General features: G+C 41.8%; 1 protein-coding gene across 6 annotated transcripts in view; it reads right to left on the bottom strand.

The window, feature by feature from the left end:
- WDR7 (WD repeat domain 7) overlaps nt 1–16,200 on the bottom strand; it is a 352,494-nt gene that overhangs the window by 103,126 nt on the left and 233,168 nt on the right. For all 6 annotated transcript variants that reach the window (XM_053205738.1, XM_053205737.1, XM_053205734.1 and 3 more), the window contains one exon: nt 6,961–7,147. In XM_053205738.1, the coding sequence (XP_053061713.1) occupies nt 6,961–7,147 (187 nt within the window). The remainder of the gene's footprint in view (nt 1–6,960; nt 7,148–16,200) is intronic.

Genomic DNA, 16,200 nt, shown 5'->3' with positions numbered 1-16,200 from the left:
CAACACCCATGCTCCTGAGGCCAGGATAATTTCAAAGTCCGTCCCTAGAATTCCATTTCTTTTCTGACTATAGTATGTGGCTTATGCTTCTCCACTACCCTCTCCCCATTGGCACACTCTCCTCCCTCCCTTCTGTTCAATTCTTGCTCAAGCCTGCGTGCTGGTCTGCAATTGCTAGAGCATTCAATTACAATCTAGTGAAACAAAAACAACCAACAACAAAACCCATTTATTCTAGGCTCTTAGCACTGAATCTGATTCTGCCAGGCATTATGAATTACTTTTGTATTGTGAACTCTGTGCAGATAGGTACCATGCCTTCTAATCCTGTGTATCCCCCCAAAGTGCCTAGTGCAGCCCTTGGACATCGTGGTAGCTCAATAGTTACGTGCTAAATGAAGTTACCCGGAAAATCCGGCAGGAAAAAAGATCACTTAAGCCAGTTATTTGGCTGAACTGACCAGGCAATGAAGTCAAAGTAATTGATCTGGTAGTCCCAACAGACGAAGTCTAATTCTACATGTAGTTATCTTGAAAGTCAAAGGTGCACTGTGTATGTGATATATTTTAATGTGGGATTCTAACTGAATGAAGAAGGATCATACTCTCAGAGGTCTGAAATTAAAGGGGTGTCTGCCTTATTCTGGGATCTGTATGTGAACACAGAACTCACTCTTTTCATCTGATCCTGCTTATCTGGCTGTTATGCAGATCATTTGTTATTTAGGTTTATAAGATGGGTCTTTAGTTTAAAAAATATGAGATGACATACTCTCTATTTTACTCAGCACTTTGGTGTACACATCCCATATGAAATACCAGAGATGATAGATACTGTAAATAAAAATCATGAATAGAAAAATAGTTCACTCAGGCTGAGCTCATTCCTTACATGACTGCTCATTAATCCTGTTCTAACCCTTACTCCATTGTGGTAAAAGCATTTTAAAAGTTACATGTAAGACCGCTATAGTTAAATGTCACCATCTACAATTGTCAGACTTCCCCATCTGTCAAATTAAGGAATACTCTATGAGAATATTCAGGGGGGAAAAACCACTTAGACTTTCAGAGAACAACCCACAAATCATGGTCAACAGTATTATGGACTAAATGTTTGTGTCCCCTGAAAATTCACCCCAATGTGATGGTCCCTGGAGATGGAGCCTCTGGGAGATAATTAGGGTCAGATGAGGACATGTGGGTGCGGCCCTCACGGTGAGATCTGTGCCCACTGGAGAGACACCAGAAAGCTTGCTCTCACTCTCTCCCCGAGTGGTGGGCACACAGCAACATGGCAGCCAGCCGCCTACCAGCCCAGGGAAGAGGCCTCAGAAAGAGACCTGCCTTGTCAGCACCTTGTTCCTGGACTTCCCAGCTCCGAGAACTACGAGAAATAAATTTCAATACCAGTCTGTGGTATGAGTTATGGAAGTCCAAGCTGACCAAGTCAAAGAGTAACAGGGCACTGAAAACAAGGCTCATGGAGAACAAAGACTGAAATTATTTGGAATATGCATACTTACAGAACAACTGGGAGTTCCATCTTACCCCTTCTGGGTAAAACAGATGTACTAATTAATGTCTTTAATGTAATCAAGAATCGTTAATTCTTGTCATGTTAAACCTTAATTTGATAACTCAAAGGTGGCATCAGTTTCTTAAACGCAAATGTGGCGAATGCCCCAACAAGTGCCTGTCTTTTAGACCTATTTCCCATATGTTGTACACATTTACAACTAGGAGTTGTAATGTAAAATCTGTGCTAACAAGATTTAGTCAAATGGTTCCCTCAGATTATAAACTTTCTATTAAAAATAGATGTCATATGAATACGAAAAATAATTTAAAATTTTTTTACATTTATTTATTTTTGAGAGAGAGACAGACAGAGCACAAGCCGGGGGGTTGCAGACAGAGAAAGAGACACGAAATCCAAAGCAGGCTCCAGGCTCTGAGCTGTCCGCACAGAGCCTGACGCGGGGCTCGAACTCACAAGCTGCGAGATCGTGAACTAGTGAGAGTCTGAATTTGGTGCCCAACCGACTGAGCCACCCGGGCGCCCCAGGAAAAATAATTTAAATGTAAAACCCTCAAGCGCCTTATTGTTTGTATGATGTGTTCTTTTTTTGTTGAAACTTGAGTTAAAATGCCAATTCCCTTCTCTCCAATTCTACTTTATGTGGTTCAAAAAGAGTATTTCTAACGTATGGGGCTTTCAAGGCATGCGTGGCTTCCAGTGACTATACGTTTCTCTTTGAAAGTTTGGTGAACTGAATATCCCAGAAGAGCAGTGGGTTTTGGCAACTCATTAACATCCCTCAGTGGTGGCAGTAACAGATGAGGGACCGCCCACCTTTGGCAGTGGGGGCCAAAACGGCTCCGCCCTTCTCTGTCAGAGTAAAGGCCCCGCAACATGAACTAGGAAGACAAAACCATAAACAGACCACAACGCGTAGAGAACGGAGTCTAGTTTTCCAGAAGCACCACAGTTTTTCCATACATTTATAAAGTCAGAGTTTCAACTGTTTCTAACACTGTATCCTTATTTACATAACCATGCTAACCTAAAAAATGATGGATTTATAAAAAACATAATACTACATGTTTCTATTTTTCTCACCATTTGTTGAGATGGCTCTACCTATGATCTCAATCCAATGCAGCCTGCGTTTTCTATTCAACGGTCCATCATGAATGAGCGGCCCATAAGCATTAATTTAAAAACTTCCTCAGAGAGTCTACCTGTAGATCGTCTGTCACATAAAGGGTGGCATAACCATACGGGTATGGGAACAGCAGAATGGGAGTCGGGAGGCTCGAGTGACAGTCTCTACTCCTCCAGTACTGCTGAGATCTCAGGCAAGTTGTATTAGCTCTCCCAACTTTGTTTTTATTGAATAGCATCTGGAGAGCACCGGATTGAATGCTGCTGAAGAGTTTCATCTCTAAAATTCTATGACCTAATTAAGTGTCTACTGAATGCAAATCATGTGACAGGTGCTATGAATAAACATGAATACATGCATAATACATGGCCCAGGCACTCAAGGAGCTTCCTGATATTTAAATAGGCTATTTTTCCAGAAGGTACAAAATTCGTGATGGAAATGATTTCCCTCAGTGTGTTTTTAAAATCTGAGAGTACGCTGAAAACTCTGACTTGACCACTTTCACGTCCTCTGAACAGGCTATCTTATTACTCCGCAGGCGCGAGGTGGAGAGCGGCGGGAGCAGACCTGGGTCAGGGAGACCTAGGTCTGAAACTCACCTTTTTCACTGACCGGTGTTTCTGTGGACAAAAGACAGAACCTCTCTTGGATTTGCTTTGTGATCTTCTATGATCATTTTTATCATCATTTTATAAAGGAAAAGGTAAAACCCATCCTCTTTTTAGCCCGGAATTCTATTCCCCAGAGATAACTGGGAAGAGGCTTATGTTCAAGTTTTACTTGGGCACACCCCACGGTTGAGGTTCGGCAAGGAATTAATGAATACAATGTAAAACAGCGTGTCTAGTCACTTGCCCTGCGTTTTAAGGAGCGCTTTGGCATCTGCTGGGCATGCCTGTACTTCCCATCTGTCTTTTGCAGGTCCTTGCTCTTCTGCCCCTCCTCACAATTATCCCGATGAAAGATGCAAAGAAAACTCTTCCCAGCATCCTTTCTGAGCACCCAGCCGTGACTCACCCTCCCCCCCTTCCCCCCCCCACGCTCTGGGCGTCCATACCTTTCACACTGCTTCTCACTTCCCATCGTGATTACCTGCAGGCACATCTTACCCTTCCTTCGGACAGCAAGTGCCTTGGAGACCGGATCTTTGTATGATGCAACTTTGTAACTATACAATACCCCATACTGTCCTTTCCGAATATCAACTACTCAGTAAAAGCTTGCTTACTTAACACAGTTTAAGGTTTGGTGAAATATTTGAAAATATTAGAAAACAACTGGTTTTATTTTTATTTCAAAGATGGAAAATTCTCAGTTCTATCTCTAAAAGAAAGGCATTTGAATTTTGGAAAAATGCCCTATCAATTGGGCCACCCATAGTCTTGCAGGAGACCTCTCAGAAATCATCTCTGACAGAGGATGTCAGTATGTGGGAGAGAGAGGAAGAAAGAAACTCGGCTATCATCTGTGTTCTCCAGAACTAGGCAGCAGCCTGGACTAGCCACCCTCCTCAGTCTCCTCCCTCACAAACTCACAAGAATGGGAATCAAGAGGGAAGCGTTGTGTATTTTTTTTTCTTTTTCAATTAACGTGAACTGGAATTTTAAAAAAAGCACAAGCCTAACATAAAAGCTTCCTCATAAAGCATGTGTAACATCGCAGTCAGAAGCAAGGTAGCTGAGCACCGTTAGCATGTACACAGCAAATCAGGCACAAAAGGGTGGCCCAGGAGGCCGGCATCATGCGGGTCCCCCCTGTACATGTCCCTGCTCCATTCTGCCCCGTCTCGGTCCTTCCGCAGCCTGTACCAAGTATTCATGGATGGAACAGGCCATTTTCAATCTAAATCTTGTTATAGATTAATAAGCAAACATTTTCTTGCTTATTATGCAATTTATCATGATGAAAATTACATTGGACTCCTCAAGGCTACATGCTGATACATTCATTTATTCAGAGCTGTGTATAGAGAGTTATACTAATCTTCATGACAGAAAAGGATGTAATAGCAAGATTTAAATTACATACTGAAGCGCTAAAGTACTTGTGTCTGTGGACATACTACATGTAGATAAAACACAGCACATCTTTATGTTTGCTGATAGAAGCTTTGTGTACACGGATTTAAAAACAAAACAAAGCAAATTTTAAATACTATGCCTAAAATAAAACCCATTACTTCTCCCAGGCAACAAAACAAGACTGCACACTGTTGAAATTGTGTTTAGATCAGCCTTGAAAATAGGCTATAAAATTAGGTCAAAACAAAATTCTAGACTCCTTGGAGGGTGTACAGGGCACCTGCAGCCAAGGGGGACAGCGAAGGGTTGGAAATATGTTCTGGGCTTTGCACAAAGGCCAGCTGCCTCTTACTATTGCTTCCAACTCACAGGCTCACTTTCTTCCTAATTCTTAAAGTCAATCAAGAACTGCAGGCCTCCTGTATCCAAAACCTATGCTGGCTGCCATTATGTCAATTATTCATTCTAGAAATGAGCTGCTCTTGGTCTGCGGAACATTGAAACAATGACAATGGATGGCGTCACCACTGACACTACCACCTGTTGGGAACATCCATTCAACCTTTTAACATGTGCTAAGTACTCTTTTAAGCACTCTGCAAATACAAACACATTTAATATCAACCTTATGAGGCAGGTGCTTACCTAGCCCCAACTTGTAGACGGAACCGAGGTTAAGAGGTGAAGTGACCTACTGAAGAGCATACAGCTAGGGAGACACAGAGGTGATGTTTAGAAGTGTGGTTGTATGACAGGAAGTTGCGGGGGGGGGGGGGCAGTTGCCTAAACTAGAATAAATGCCTTCTCCTACCAACCCATCTTGGGACTCGGGGCCAGGAATACCCAATCTGCTGGCAAAGCCACAGTCCAGCCTCTACTAGCTTCTTCGGTCTCCACTTCCCGAACCTAGTGCAGCCCGCAGAAAGACTACAGGCCCAAAGCCATGCTGGGTCATAAGGAAACCGTGGGCTATGAGAAAGACAACCATGATGAAAAGGGCAGAGATTTCTAGTTTTTTCCAAGGGTAACAAAGATAAGAATGAAATGCCCATTGAGAAAAATCAAAGAGGTGATAACATTTGCATTTAGAGAGGCACCTGGGCCAGTTCAAGGATTCCTAACTAGGAATTCCCACCAGCTAAGATGGCTATACTAAAAAGAAACAAAAACAAAAACCTTCCTCTGGGGAATTAGTCAAGATGAACCCCTATCACCACCCCCAAACCCCTTCCCATCATTCTTGGCCACTTGGTTACCAACGGTTTCCTACTGATTTGATTTTAGTGGCTCCCTCAACTCATCTGCCTTTCCCGGGACCCTCATCTCTGCAACCTTCTATGGCCAGTCATATCCTGTGTGCAAGGGAAGCCTTAAAAAGTGTGATTTTAAAAATCACTATGAGGGGCACCTGGGTGGTTCAGTCAGTTAAGTGTCCGACTCTTGATTTTGGCTCAGCTCATGATCTCACAGTTCATGAGATAGAGTACCATGTTGGGCTCTGTGCTGACAGCAGGGAGCCTGCATGGGATCCTCTCTTTCTCCCTCTCTCTGCCTCTTCCCCACTCACATGTGCGCTCTCTCTCTCTCTCTCTCTCTCAATAAATAAATACACTTTATTTTTTAAAAAAATTTTTAATATTTATTTTTGAGAGAGAGAGAGAGAAAGAGAAAGAGAGTGCACATGCACACGAGTGGGCAAGGGGTAGAGAGAGAGGGAGAAAGAATCCGAAGCAGGCCCCAGGCTCTGAGCTGTCAGCACAGAACCCGATGCAGGGCCTGAACCCACGAACCACAAGATCACGACTTGAACCTGCTGAGCCACCCAGGTGCCCATAAATAAATTTTATTTTAAAAAATCACTGTGAGTATGAAGGGTAACTCCCCAAACTATGTCCACGTATTCTATTATAAGTAAAACATTTCTGAGCAAGTATAAATATAATTTTCCTTCTAAGTCACATGTTTACACTACTACTAAATAATAATATGTAGTGTTATATATAAAAGGCCCAATAAGCATAATTGAAAAACTATGTCATAGATCAATCAATCAATGCTAAATCCCAATTGTGCCCAAATTATAGAAATATATTTCCCTTTCATGGTCTATAACCAAAATTTCATATACAGAGATGTTTGTCTATTGTTTTAAAAATGCACATTCTATCAAGGGCCATCAATGACCTCCAACAGAAATAAACAAACAAAACACCAACCAACAAAACACAAACAAAACCCGTCCGTATTAACTGGGATTGAGCACGTACTTGGCGAGCTGTTTCTCGGCATCAGCACAAAGTTCGAGAAGCCCCATGAGGACTGCAGACACATCCATGTAAGGCTCCCAGACTGTGAAGCCACGGCCAATCAGATCAATGGCTGTTCTTCGGATCGTGCTGTGGGGGGGCAGTTTGGGGCTCGGGGGCTGCAACAGTAGAAATGTCAGTGCCTTACCTGAAATTACAAAATAAAAGACAGGGCAACAGAGAAATTTTACTTTGGTGATGTTTTCTTTGAAGCGTATTTTCAAAATGTAAACCATGTTGGATTTCTCTTTTTTTTTTTTTTAACTGAAAAGGGGTTTTGAACATTAAGAATATTAAAAGACCCCAAGTTTACAGTTTCTTCAGCCACATACTTTATTTTTATTTTTTATCTTTTTAACCTTTATTTACTTTTGAGACAGAGAGAGAGAGCATGAACAGGGGAGGGTCAGACAAAGAGGGAGACACAGAATCTGAAACAGGCTCCAGGCTCTGAGCTGTCAGCACAGAGCCCGACACGGGGCTCGAACCCACAGACCGCGAGATCATGACCTGAGCCGAAGTCGGACGCTTAACCGACTGAGCCACCCAGGCGCCCCCAGCCACATACTTTATTTTTTTATTTTATTTTATTTTTATTTTTTATTTATTTTTTCAATATATGAAATTTATTGTCAAATTGGTTTCCATACAACACCCAGTGCTCATCCCAAAAGGTGCCCTCCTCAATACCCATCACCCACCCTCCCCTCCCTCCCACCCCCCATCCACCCTCAGTTTGCTCTCAGTTTTTAACAGTCTCTTATGCTTTGGCTCTCTCCCACTCTAACCTCTTTTTTTTTTTTTCTTCCCCTCCTCCATGGGTTTCTGTTAAGTTTCTCAAGATCCACATAAGAGTGAAACCATATGGTATCTGTCTTTCTCTGTATGGCTTATTTCACTTAGCATCACACTCTCCAGTTCCATCCACGTTGCTACAAAGGGCCATATTTCATTCTTTCTCATTGCCACGTAGTATTCCATTGTGTATATAAACCACAATTTCTTTATCCATTCATCAGTTGATGGACATTTAGGCTCTTTCCATAATTTGGCTATTGTTGAGAGTGCTGCTATAAACATTGGGGCACAAGTGCCCCTCTGCATCAGTACTCCTGTATCCCTTGGGTAAATTCCTAGCAGTGTGATTGCTGGGTCATAGGGTAGGTCTATTTTTAATTTTCTGAGGAATCTCCACACTGCTTTCCAGAGCGCCCAGGCACATACTTTAAACAAATAAGCTAGGCTACAGTATTTCATACCATGTTCTAAAGGGCTTTGGTTACATAATAATTATGTATGAATAAGTATATATCATTTCGAAACATATCAGGCACCCTAACTTCCTAACAAGGTTTTTCCCTACCCAGCACTGCACAAATTGGAGATGGCTTCAAATGATGTTATGCGGTACTCATTGCTCTTCTGCACCTAAGAGTTCACATGTCAACTGCTTCTGTCAGTCGCACTTCTCATCACAGGTGATGCTTACCAGCAGGGATGAGGGCTGGAGAAGGGAGAGGGCTAGTTGTAAAAAGTCTCCCCCACAAGCATCTATGTTTCTCCACATTCTACTCTACTGGTCCAGTACAGTGAGGCCAGGTATGTGGTAAATTCTTCAGGCGAGTTTGGTAAACAAATTAAAAGTTCAATATTACTTTGAAATCTGATGAAATGATCTAGATTTTAATTGACATGTACTTTTTTATGTTGAAGAAAACGCTAACGATTTGTATACATACGCCTAAGGGCCATTAAGCTTGCAACCCGGGTGGCGAAGAGCAAGCTGCAATTCAGAAGAGGTTGTCTGTTTCTTGAGGGGAAGGACAGAACAGTTTACAAGTCATAGCACCGCAGAGCCGACAGGTTAAGGGGTACACACGCTTCAGATTTCAGACAGGGGAGTCACCAGAGTTTCATGTCTTACTAAGGGCTGAGGACAGTACTCATGAGCTTCATCTTCCTAGTCTGTAAACTGGGGGTAAGAATAGCTATCCTTCACGAAGAGCCCGGGTGTTAAATGAATGAAGGCGTGCAAGGTGTCCTGCCTGGCACCCAGCACCCGGGGGCACTCCACAAACGGCAGTCAGGGCTCATCACAAATAGCACGCTGAGCTTGTCTGTTCTCAAAATTAACAGCATGGCATATAAACTTTGATGCATTCAACAAATAAAAACATTTACTCATGTTTATGCTCTAGCCAATTGGTTTTTTTAAAGTTTACTTTGAAAGAGAGAGAGAGAGAGAGAGAGAGAGAGAGAGAGAGAGAGAGACAGAGACAGAGAAGAGTGGGGGGCAGGCAGAGAGGGCGAGAGAGAATTGTAAGCAGGCTCCATGCTGTCAGCACAGAGCTCGATGTGGGGCTTGATCTCATAGACCGTGAGATCATGACCTGAGTCGGAACCAAGAGTCAGATGCTTAACTGACTAAGCTACCCAGGTGCCCCTGTTCTAGCCAATTGTTCAGGGAGAATGGATTGCGGCGGAGATGAGATGAAGTGAACGAAGCTGTAAAGCCCAGATAAGAGTCTGAGAATGCACTTTGTTATTGCTGGCTCAAAATATCTTCTGCCACAGAACCCTTTCAGAATCTGTTGAAAACCATCAGTCTTTTCCCCAGAAAACTACATACAATGCATATACACAGCCACCAAATTCTGCAGAAGAATTTCAAGGAGACCATGGGCCTTGGGTTAACAACTCCTGCCATAAACTGAAAAGGTACTTATATATGGAGAGCCTCCTGGAGGAAACATCCTGAAATGCATGACTTCATTTATACATGTATTTGCAAATATTACTCTCACATTTAGCCATGTAGATGCCATATGTAAAGCTTCAAGTTTTGTGGATGATTAAAATATAAACTCCTTTAAAAAAAAGGTGGCCCACTGGTCTCTATTTTCTGCTAGCACCTACGCATCCCTTGCCACATGGTATTTTTTACAATATAAGCCATGTTCCTTTTCTGCATCAAGTTTGTTGCTCCTTGAGGGTAAGAACTATGTTTCACGTTAACTTTGTATCTCCCAAACCACCAAGCACAGTACTTTGCACACATTATGAACCTAAAGTGTAAATATATCTGTCTTTACTGCATGTCCCTTTCTAATGCAGCTCCCGGCCCCAGTCTGTCAGAGTATTTCAAAATGTTAAGAAATCCACCACTTTTCTGTTATTCTTTACTTCTAGGAAGTTGTGAGAGCTGCAGAGAACCCCCCACTGCTGTTCTCTGCAGACATCCTGAAGCACACGCAGCCACGGCTTCCCCATAAGGGACAGGGCTCCCTGAAGGTGTATCCTTGGTGAGCAATGTTGTGAAGGGGAAGGAAGGTTTCTTAAGTACAACGTTTTATAGCATTTCAATCATCATCTTCCTTAACGGCACTCCACTATCTCCGTATTCATTACAGGCAGGAGCATTCTGGCAATACTAGGGACCTTGCTGATTTCTTGCAGCCTGTGTATGGGAACTCTGGAGACAGCTGCCTCGCCACTCTGACAATTTTATCCTGAGAGCAAAGTAAACCGTTAAGTGGCTGATTTCTTGATATTTTCCATCATTTTTCTGACAAAGTAGGAAAGACAGCATAAAGGATGTGATCACTTACCTTCCAACGAAACGACAGAAAAGGGAGAATCAGTAAGCGTACTTCCAAACATCCCTGGCCTTGCAATGGCCCCCCAGGGTATTTGCTTCCCCTGCAAAGTGTGATCTACCTTCACAGTGAGGATGCCCAGGTCAGCAGGAAATGCAGGTTCCCTACAGCTCTGTCACCCCTTCCTGTAAATCACTTTCCATTTCATTCAGTGATCTTGTCAGTAAAATTCTCATACAGCATCTCTTCTTTCGTTCAAATCACCATCTCTGGGTAACACAAAGCCAAGATCCCCGCAGGTCTGGCAGGCCATGTGTGCACCAGGAGAAGGAGAGAGGAAAGTGGCCTATTTAAACCACACATTTTAAATCTAGTAAATACAGGGGCACCTGGGTGGCTCAGTCAGTTAAGTGTCCGACTTGTGCTCAGGTCATGATCTCGCGGTTTGTGAGCTGGAGCCCCGCATCGGGCTCTGTGCTGACAGCTTGGAGCCTGGAGCCTGTTTCGGATTCTCTGTCTCCCTCTCTCTCTGCCCCTCCCCGCTCACACTCTGTCTCTGTCTCTCTCTCTCCCCCCCTCAAAAATAAATAAACATTAAAAAAAATTTTAAATCTATTAACTGGAGTATGATTATTTTGGCCTGTTTTGGAATTATAAAGGCAGAAAAAGTTAAAATTCCACATCTGTCTTGACAACTTATTCCAAGCAAAACCTGTAAATAAGATGAAGACAGTTTTCAAGTTAAACCTTCTGATTTCTAGCCTTGTTGATTAATAACATGCTTATGACTTTAATGCTACCAGGAATAATGACACTGATGTTCTGAAGGAATAATCTCGGATGCCTAAGCCTTCAAATTTCCTAATCATATATTCTTTCTGATATTAAGGAACGAGCCTTCAAAAAATGGTTGTTACGATAACAAAAAGGGATAGATAAATTTATTCCTTTTCCAACTCATATTGCATTCTGTAATTGAGGGCTTATCTGATCTATGATTCCATAAGAGAGCCACTCTGCAACATGGACCAAGGTGATAAAAAGCTAAAATTAAGACACTGATAGTATCTTCCTTTTTGACAGAAAAAGTCTCATGACAATATTATGAATTTTCACTTTTATCTCTCAGAATTTTCCTTAAACCTGTGGTACCCAATAACGGATGTATTTTAATCTGTATGAGATGCAATCTAATTTTGCACAAAAATACGTTATGTATTTTATGCAGATGTTCCACTGTTCCATAGTGCCTCACTGAGTAAGCAAGGTGGAGAATGAAGCTGTTATCTGCCATCGTGACTGATTCCCTCATAAAAGGCACTCTAGTGGCAGTATTAAAAAGTTCAACAAACTAGACTGACACTCATTCAAGGCTTTCTGTAATTTGGTCCCAGCCTCTCCATCCAAAGATTCAGTTATGTGGTAACTATAGTGTCACTATAAACACTGGGGAAACAAAAGGAAATAAGACTGAGTTCTTTTCCTCAAGGAAGTTCATTCCAGTTCAGGAGACAGGTGAGCAAACAGGTAATTTGAATATATTCTGAATAGTGTTAGAAGACTTATAAGGACAAGGTGTCAAAACAGAACTTAGGGCCGGTTAAGCGTCTGACTCTGGCTCAGGTCGTGATCTCACAGTTCGTGAGTTCGAGCCCTACATCAGGCTCTCAGCTGTCAGTGTGGAGCCCACTTCAGATCCTCTGTCCCCTCTCTTTGCCCCTCCCCTACTTGGGCCTTCTCTCTCTCTCTCAAAAATAAACAAACATTAAAAAAGAAAGAAAGAAAGGAAGGAAGGAAGGAAGGAAGGAAGGAAGGAAGGAAGGAAGGAAGGAAGGAAGGAAGGAAAAGACAGAACTTAAGACGGGCACCTAACCCCATTTTATAGGTATGAAAAGGCTTCTAGGGAAAGGGGATTTCCATACCCACACCTAAAGAGTAAGTAGTGGTTAGCCACTCAAAGGAGAGGATGATAGCAAGACAGAGAAGAACATGTCTAAAGACCAGGAAATGAGAGAGAACACAACCAGATAAAGGGATTACACAGGGTTTAATTGGTTGGAAATTGTGTTGGGGGAGAAGGGAGAGGTTGAGGTGATGGGCAAGGGAGAAAAGAGGGCAAGGTGGATGAAACAGAACAGTGAGACACAAGGCAGGACAGGTTATTAGAGCCCAATTACAAAGAGCTTCACGTGCCATGCTAGGAGTCTGTTTATTCTGGTGACAATGGGGGACCACTGCAAAGTTTTAAGCAAAGGAGAGGTTTGATTAGATTTTCATTTTAGAAAGATCAATATTTGGGTTGTGTTGTGATTAGAAAGGGGCAAGACCTATTGCCTGTTAATTCTGATCTACTCATTCCCAGCCAGATGGATTATTAATTAGAATCACGGAATTTTCAAATCGAAAGGACTTTAGAAAAATGGCATCGATTCCTATGCTTCAGGTGAGATAACAGAGAATTGTAGAAGGCAAGTGGTTAGCTGCAGGCCTGGGTAAGGAGTCCAGGCCTCTGGAGCCCAGGCCACGCATGCGTAACGGGGCCACTGCACAGGTCTGAACACAACCTGTGTCTTTACGACAGCATTTTATTCATGATGTTCTATCCAACTATGGATTCAAAACTATATCCCTTATGATCAATCTCCTCCTCCTTCTGAATTAAGGCATGATTTCAGCTGCTGCTCCTCATACAATCAGAAGGTGGCCGTCACTGGTTCAACAGCTAAATATAGCCACACCAAGATGCCTGAAGTTGTCTCGGCTCTAACTCAGTTGCCTCATGGTCACAAAATGGTCTACTGCACATCTAGCACAGCATCCACCTTCTAGGCAGGAAGTGGTAGAATTCTGAAAGAGCAAAAGGACTTGTGCCAGTTAAGTCGAGCCTCTTTTCTCACGTCTGATTACATTTCACTGGTCAGAATTATATCGCACACCGGTCCTCCTCGTTTCAAGGAAGCACAAGAAATGTGATTCATTAGCTGACAACTTTGCCACCTTCAATGATACAGGGGTTCGGTTCACATGGAAGGGGAGAATCGCCTAGAGAAGGTGGCTAGTGATTTCCCCTACCCTAGAATTCTCTGCTTACCTTAGAATGAAATCCTTTTCAGTATAGCAATTAGGGGTGCCTGGGTGGCTCAGTTGGCTAAACAGCCAACTCTTGATTTCGGCTCAGGTCACGATCTCACAATTCTTGAGTTCGAGCCTCGCAGGGCTCTGTGCTCACAGCAAGGAGCCTGCTAGGGATCCTCTGTCTCCCTCTCTCTGCCCCTCCCCAACACGCACTCGCTCTTTCCCTCTAAGATAAACAAATCTTAATAGATACATAGCAATTACTACTCATACGTTTAATAACAATATAGCATCTTTTGGCATTTATTTTATTAGCTGAAATTTATCTAATTTACTTATTTATTTTTATTTTATTGCCTTTTAACATCTGCTAAATGAGTTCCCTGCACTATATGAAATTTTTTGAAAATACTTTTGTTTGGCACAAGGCTTAACACCATACTTCACATTCAGTTATCATGAAAAAATTGTTGTTTTGGCACACACCGAGAATTACTTTACCCTGTATGTGCCCAGCACAGTCAGCAAAGTTATGCACTGATCAGAAATTTCCAAGAGTCTGCTACAAACCTATGCTGGGCTGTGGCAAAGTTTCCACGGCTCTATGGTGAAATGGCAGAAACATAAACAATGTAGTAAGTCTTTTTCATAAAGCTAAATTTATTCAGTTTAAAGGACTGCTTATTCTAAGATTATGTTCTTACTATTTTTCTTTTTTTGGTGAATAAAAGATTTTTTAAAAATGAAGATAGTACTAGTTTTTAATGGCTCTAGTGAGCAAAATAAAAAATGTAAAACACTGTTATATACTCTCAAGTTTTATTTTTGGACATTTTACTGGCCCATGATACCTGAAGTTTGGAAACAAATGCCATTTGTAATGAATGTACTATCCTGGGCACCTTCCTCCACTGTAAGTATCCCAACTCAGATTTCTATTACAGGTCTCTGGCTCTTAACCGGGAATACCCAGAGGCTCCTCATTCACTTGGTTACAGGATAGAATTCGGCATTGTTCTGGGACCATATTCAATGTCCATTTTTCAAATTACTAGTTTTTCTCACCCAAAGATAGGTAAATGGTACAGATACTGCGACAGCTTCATAGTGGGAGTTCGGCTTGTAGCATACCATCACCATGCCCCCCCCCCAACCGCCCCCGCCACGTATGTGTAGCCAAAAGTACAAATGAACTACCAAAAATGCAGACTGTGGAAAACAAATCAAAATAAAACCCTTTGAAAAGCAGAAAGTGCTCAAATACAGCATTAGATAAATAACAACTAACTTAGACCCTCTGGAGGTTTGATTTCTGTGGTCGTGCAGTCAAGAGTAATAATAGCTCATATATTAGAGCTATTTTATTTCAAGCTTTTTATCTCAAGCATTTTTTTAAAAAGTGTTCCAACTTTAATCTTACTGTTTTTTAAAAGTGCTACATAAGACCAAAGCTGCAAGAAAATATTTATGCTTTGCTGTAACAGCAAAACACTAAAAATGAGAAAAGATAGAGCAAAATCAAGCTTACAAAACCTGTGGTTAAAAAGCTGACAGTGTTAGACCATGGCCAACTTGTTGCTTTGGCAAGATGAATATTGCCCCATCATGAATTGACCAATGCAAACTGCCAATTCAAAACATTTTTGTAGTATCTGGCTGGTAATGCTGACCACTCTTTCAAAGATTAACATACAAGCCATCACACACACACACACACACACACACACACACACACACACGAATGCTATTACTTAGGTAATAATGAATTTGTCTTCTGGAGCATTTATTCATCCTTATTACAAAATGTAGATTTACTTTGTCAATACACCCCACATTTATGGAATGCCTATTATATGAAAACACTTTATTAACTATAAAAAACTGTGGTTATATATTTCTTTAAAAAATTTTTTAACGTTTATTTTTGAGAGAGACAGGCAGAGCATGAGAGAGGAAGGGGCAGAAAGAGGGAGAAACAGAACTTGAAGCAGGCTCCGGGCTCCAAGCTGTCAGCACAGAACCCAACGCGGGTCTCGAACTCACAAACTGTGAGATCATGACCTGAGCCGAAGTCGGACGCTTAACTGACTGAGCCACCCAGGTGCCCCTGTAGTGATATATTTCTATAAGCAAATAAACACTGGATATTATTTTAAGCACCATTTGATAGTAAATAACACTTTTATGTTATTTTACTTTTTTCCCCCTTTCATTTCTATCAACCTGATAATAGTGGTGCCTTGAGTTCTCCGCAGTCTATTAGATAGGCTGCTTTTTTCTTCACTTACACACACACACACACACACACACACAGTCAACTGCCAGTTATGTACACCAACACAACACTTTTAACACAAATTCAAACCTTTATTTTCATACAACCCATAGATCTTGGTAACATATATTCATGACGTGAACATGAATCATGTAGTAGTTTTGTTTTGTTTTGTTTTGTTTTTTGCAGTTTCTATTTGGGCTGAAATAGCACTAAATAAGAAAGAATCACTTAAAAAGTTGTAAACTTGATTTT

The sequence above is a fragment of the Acinonyx jubatus genome, chromosome D3 (genome assembly GCF_027475565.1).
Source record: "Acinonyx jubatus isolate Ajub_Pintada_27869175 chromosome D3, VMU_Ajub_asm_v1.0, whole genome shotgun sequence".
NCBI lineage: Eukaryota > Metazoa > Chordata > Mammalia > Carnivora > Felidae > Acinonyx > Acinonyx jubatus.
Note: the sequence above shows the minus strand (reverse complement) of the source record. Positions and strands in the feature narration are given on the sequence as shown.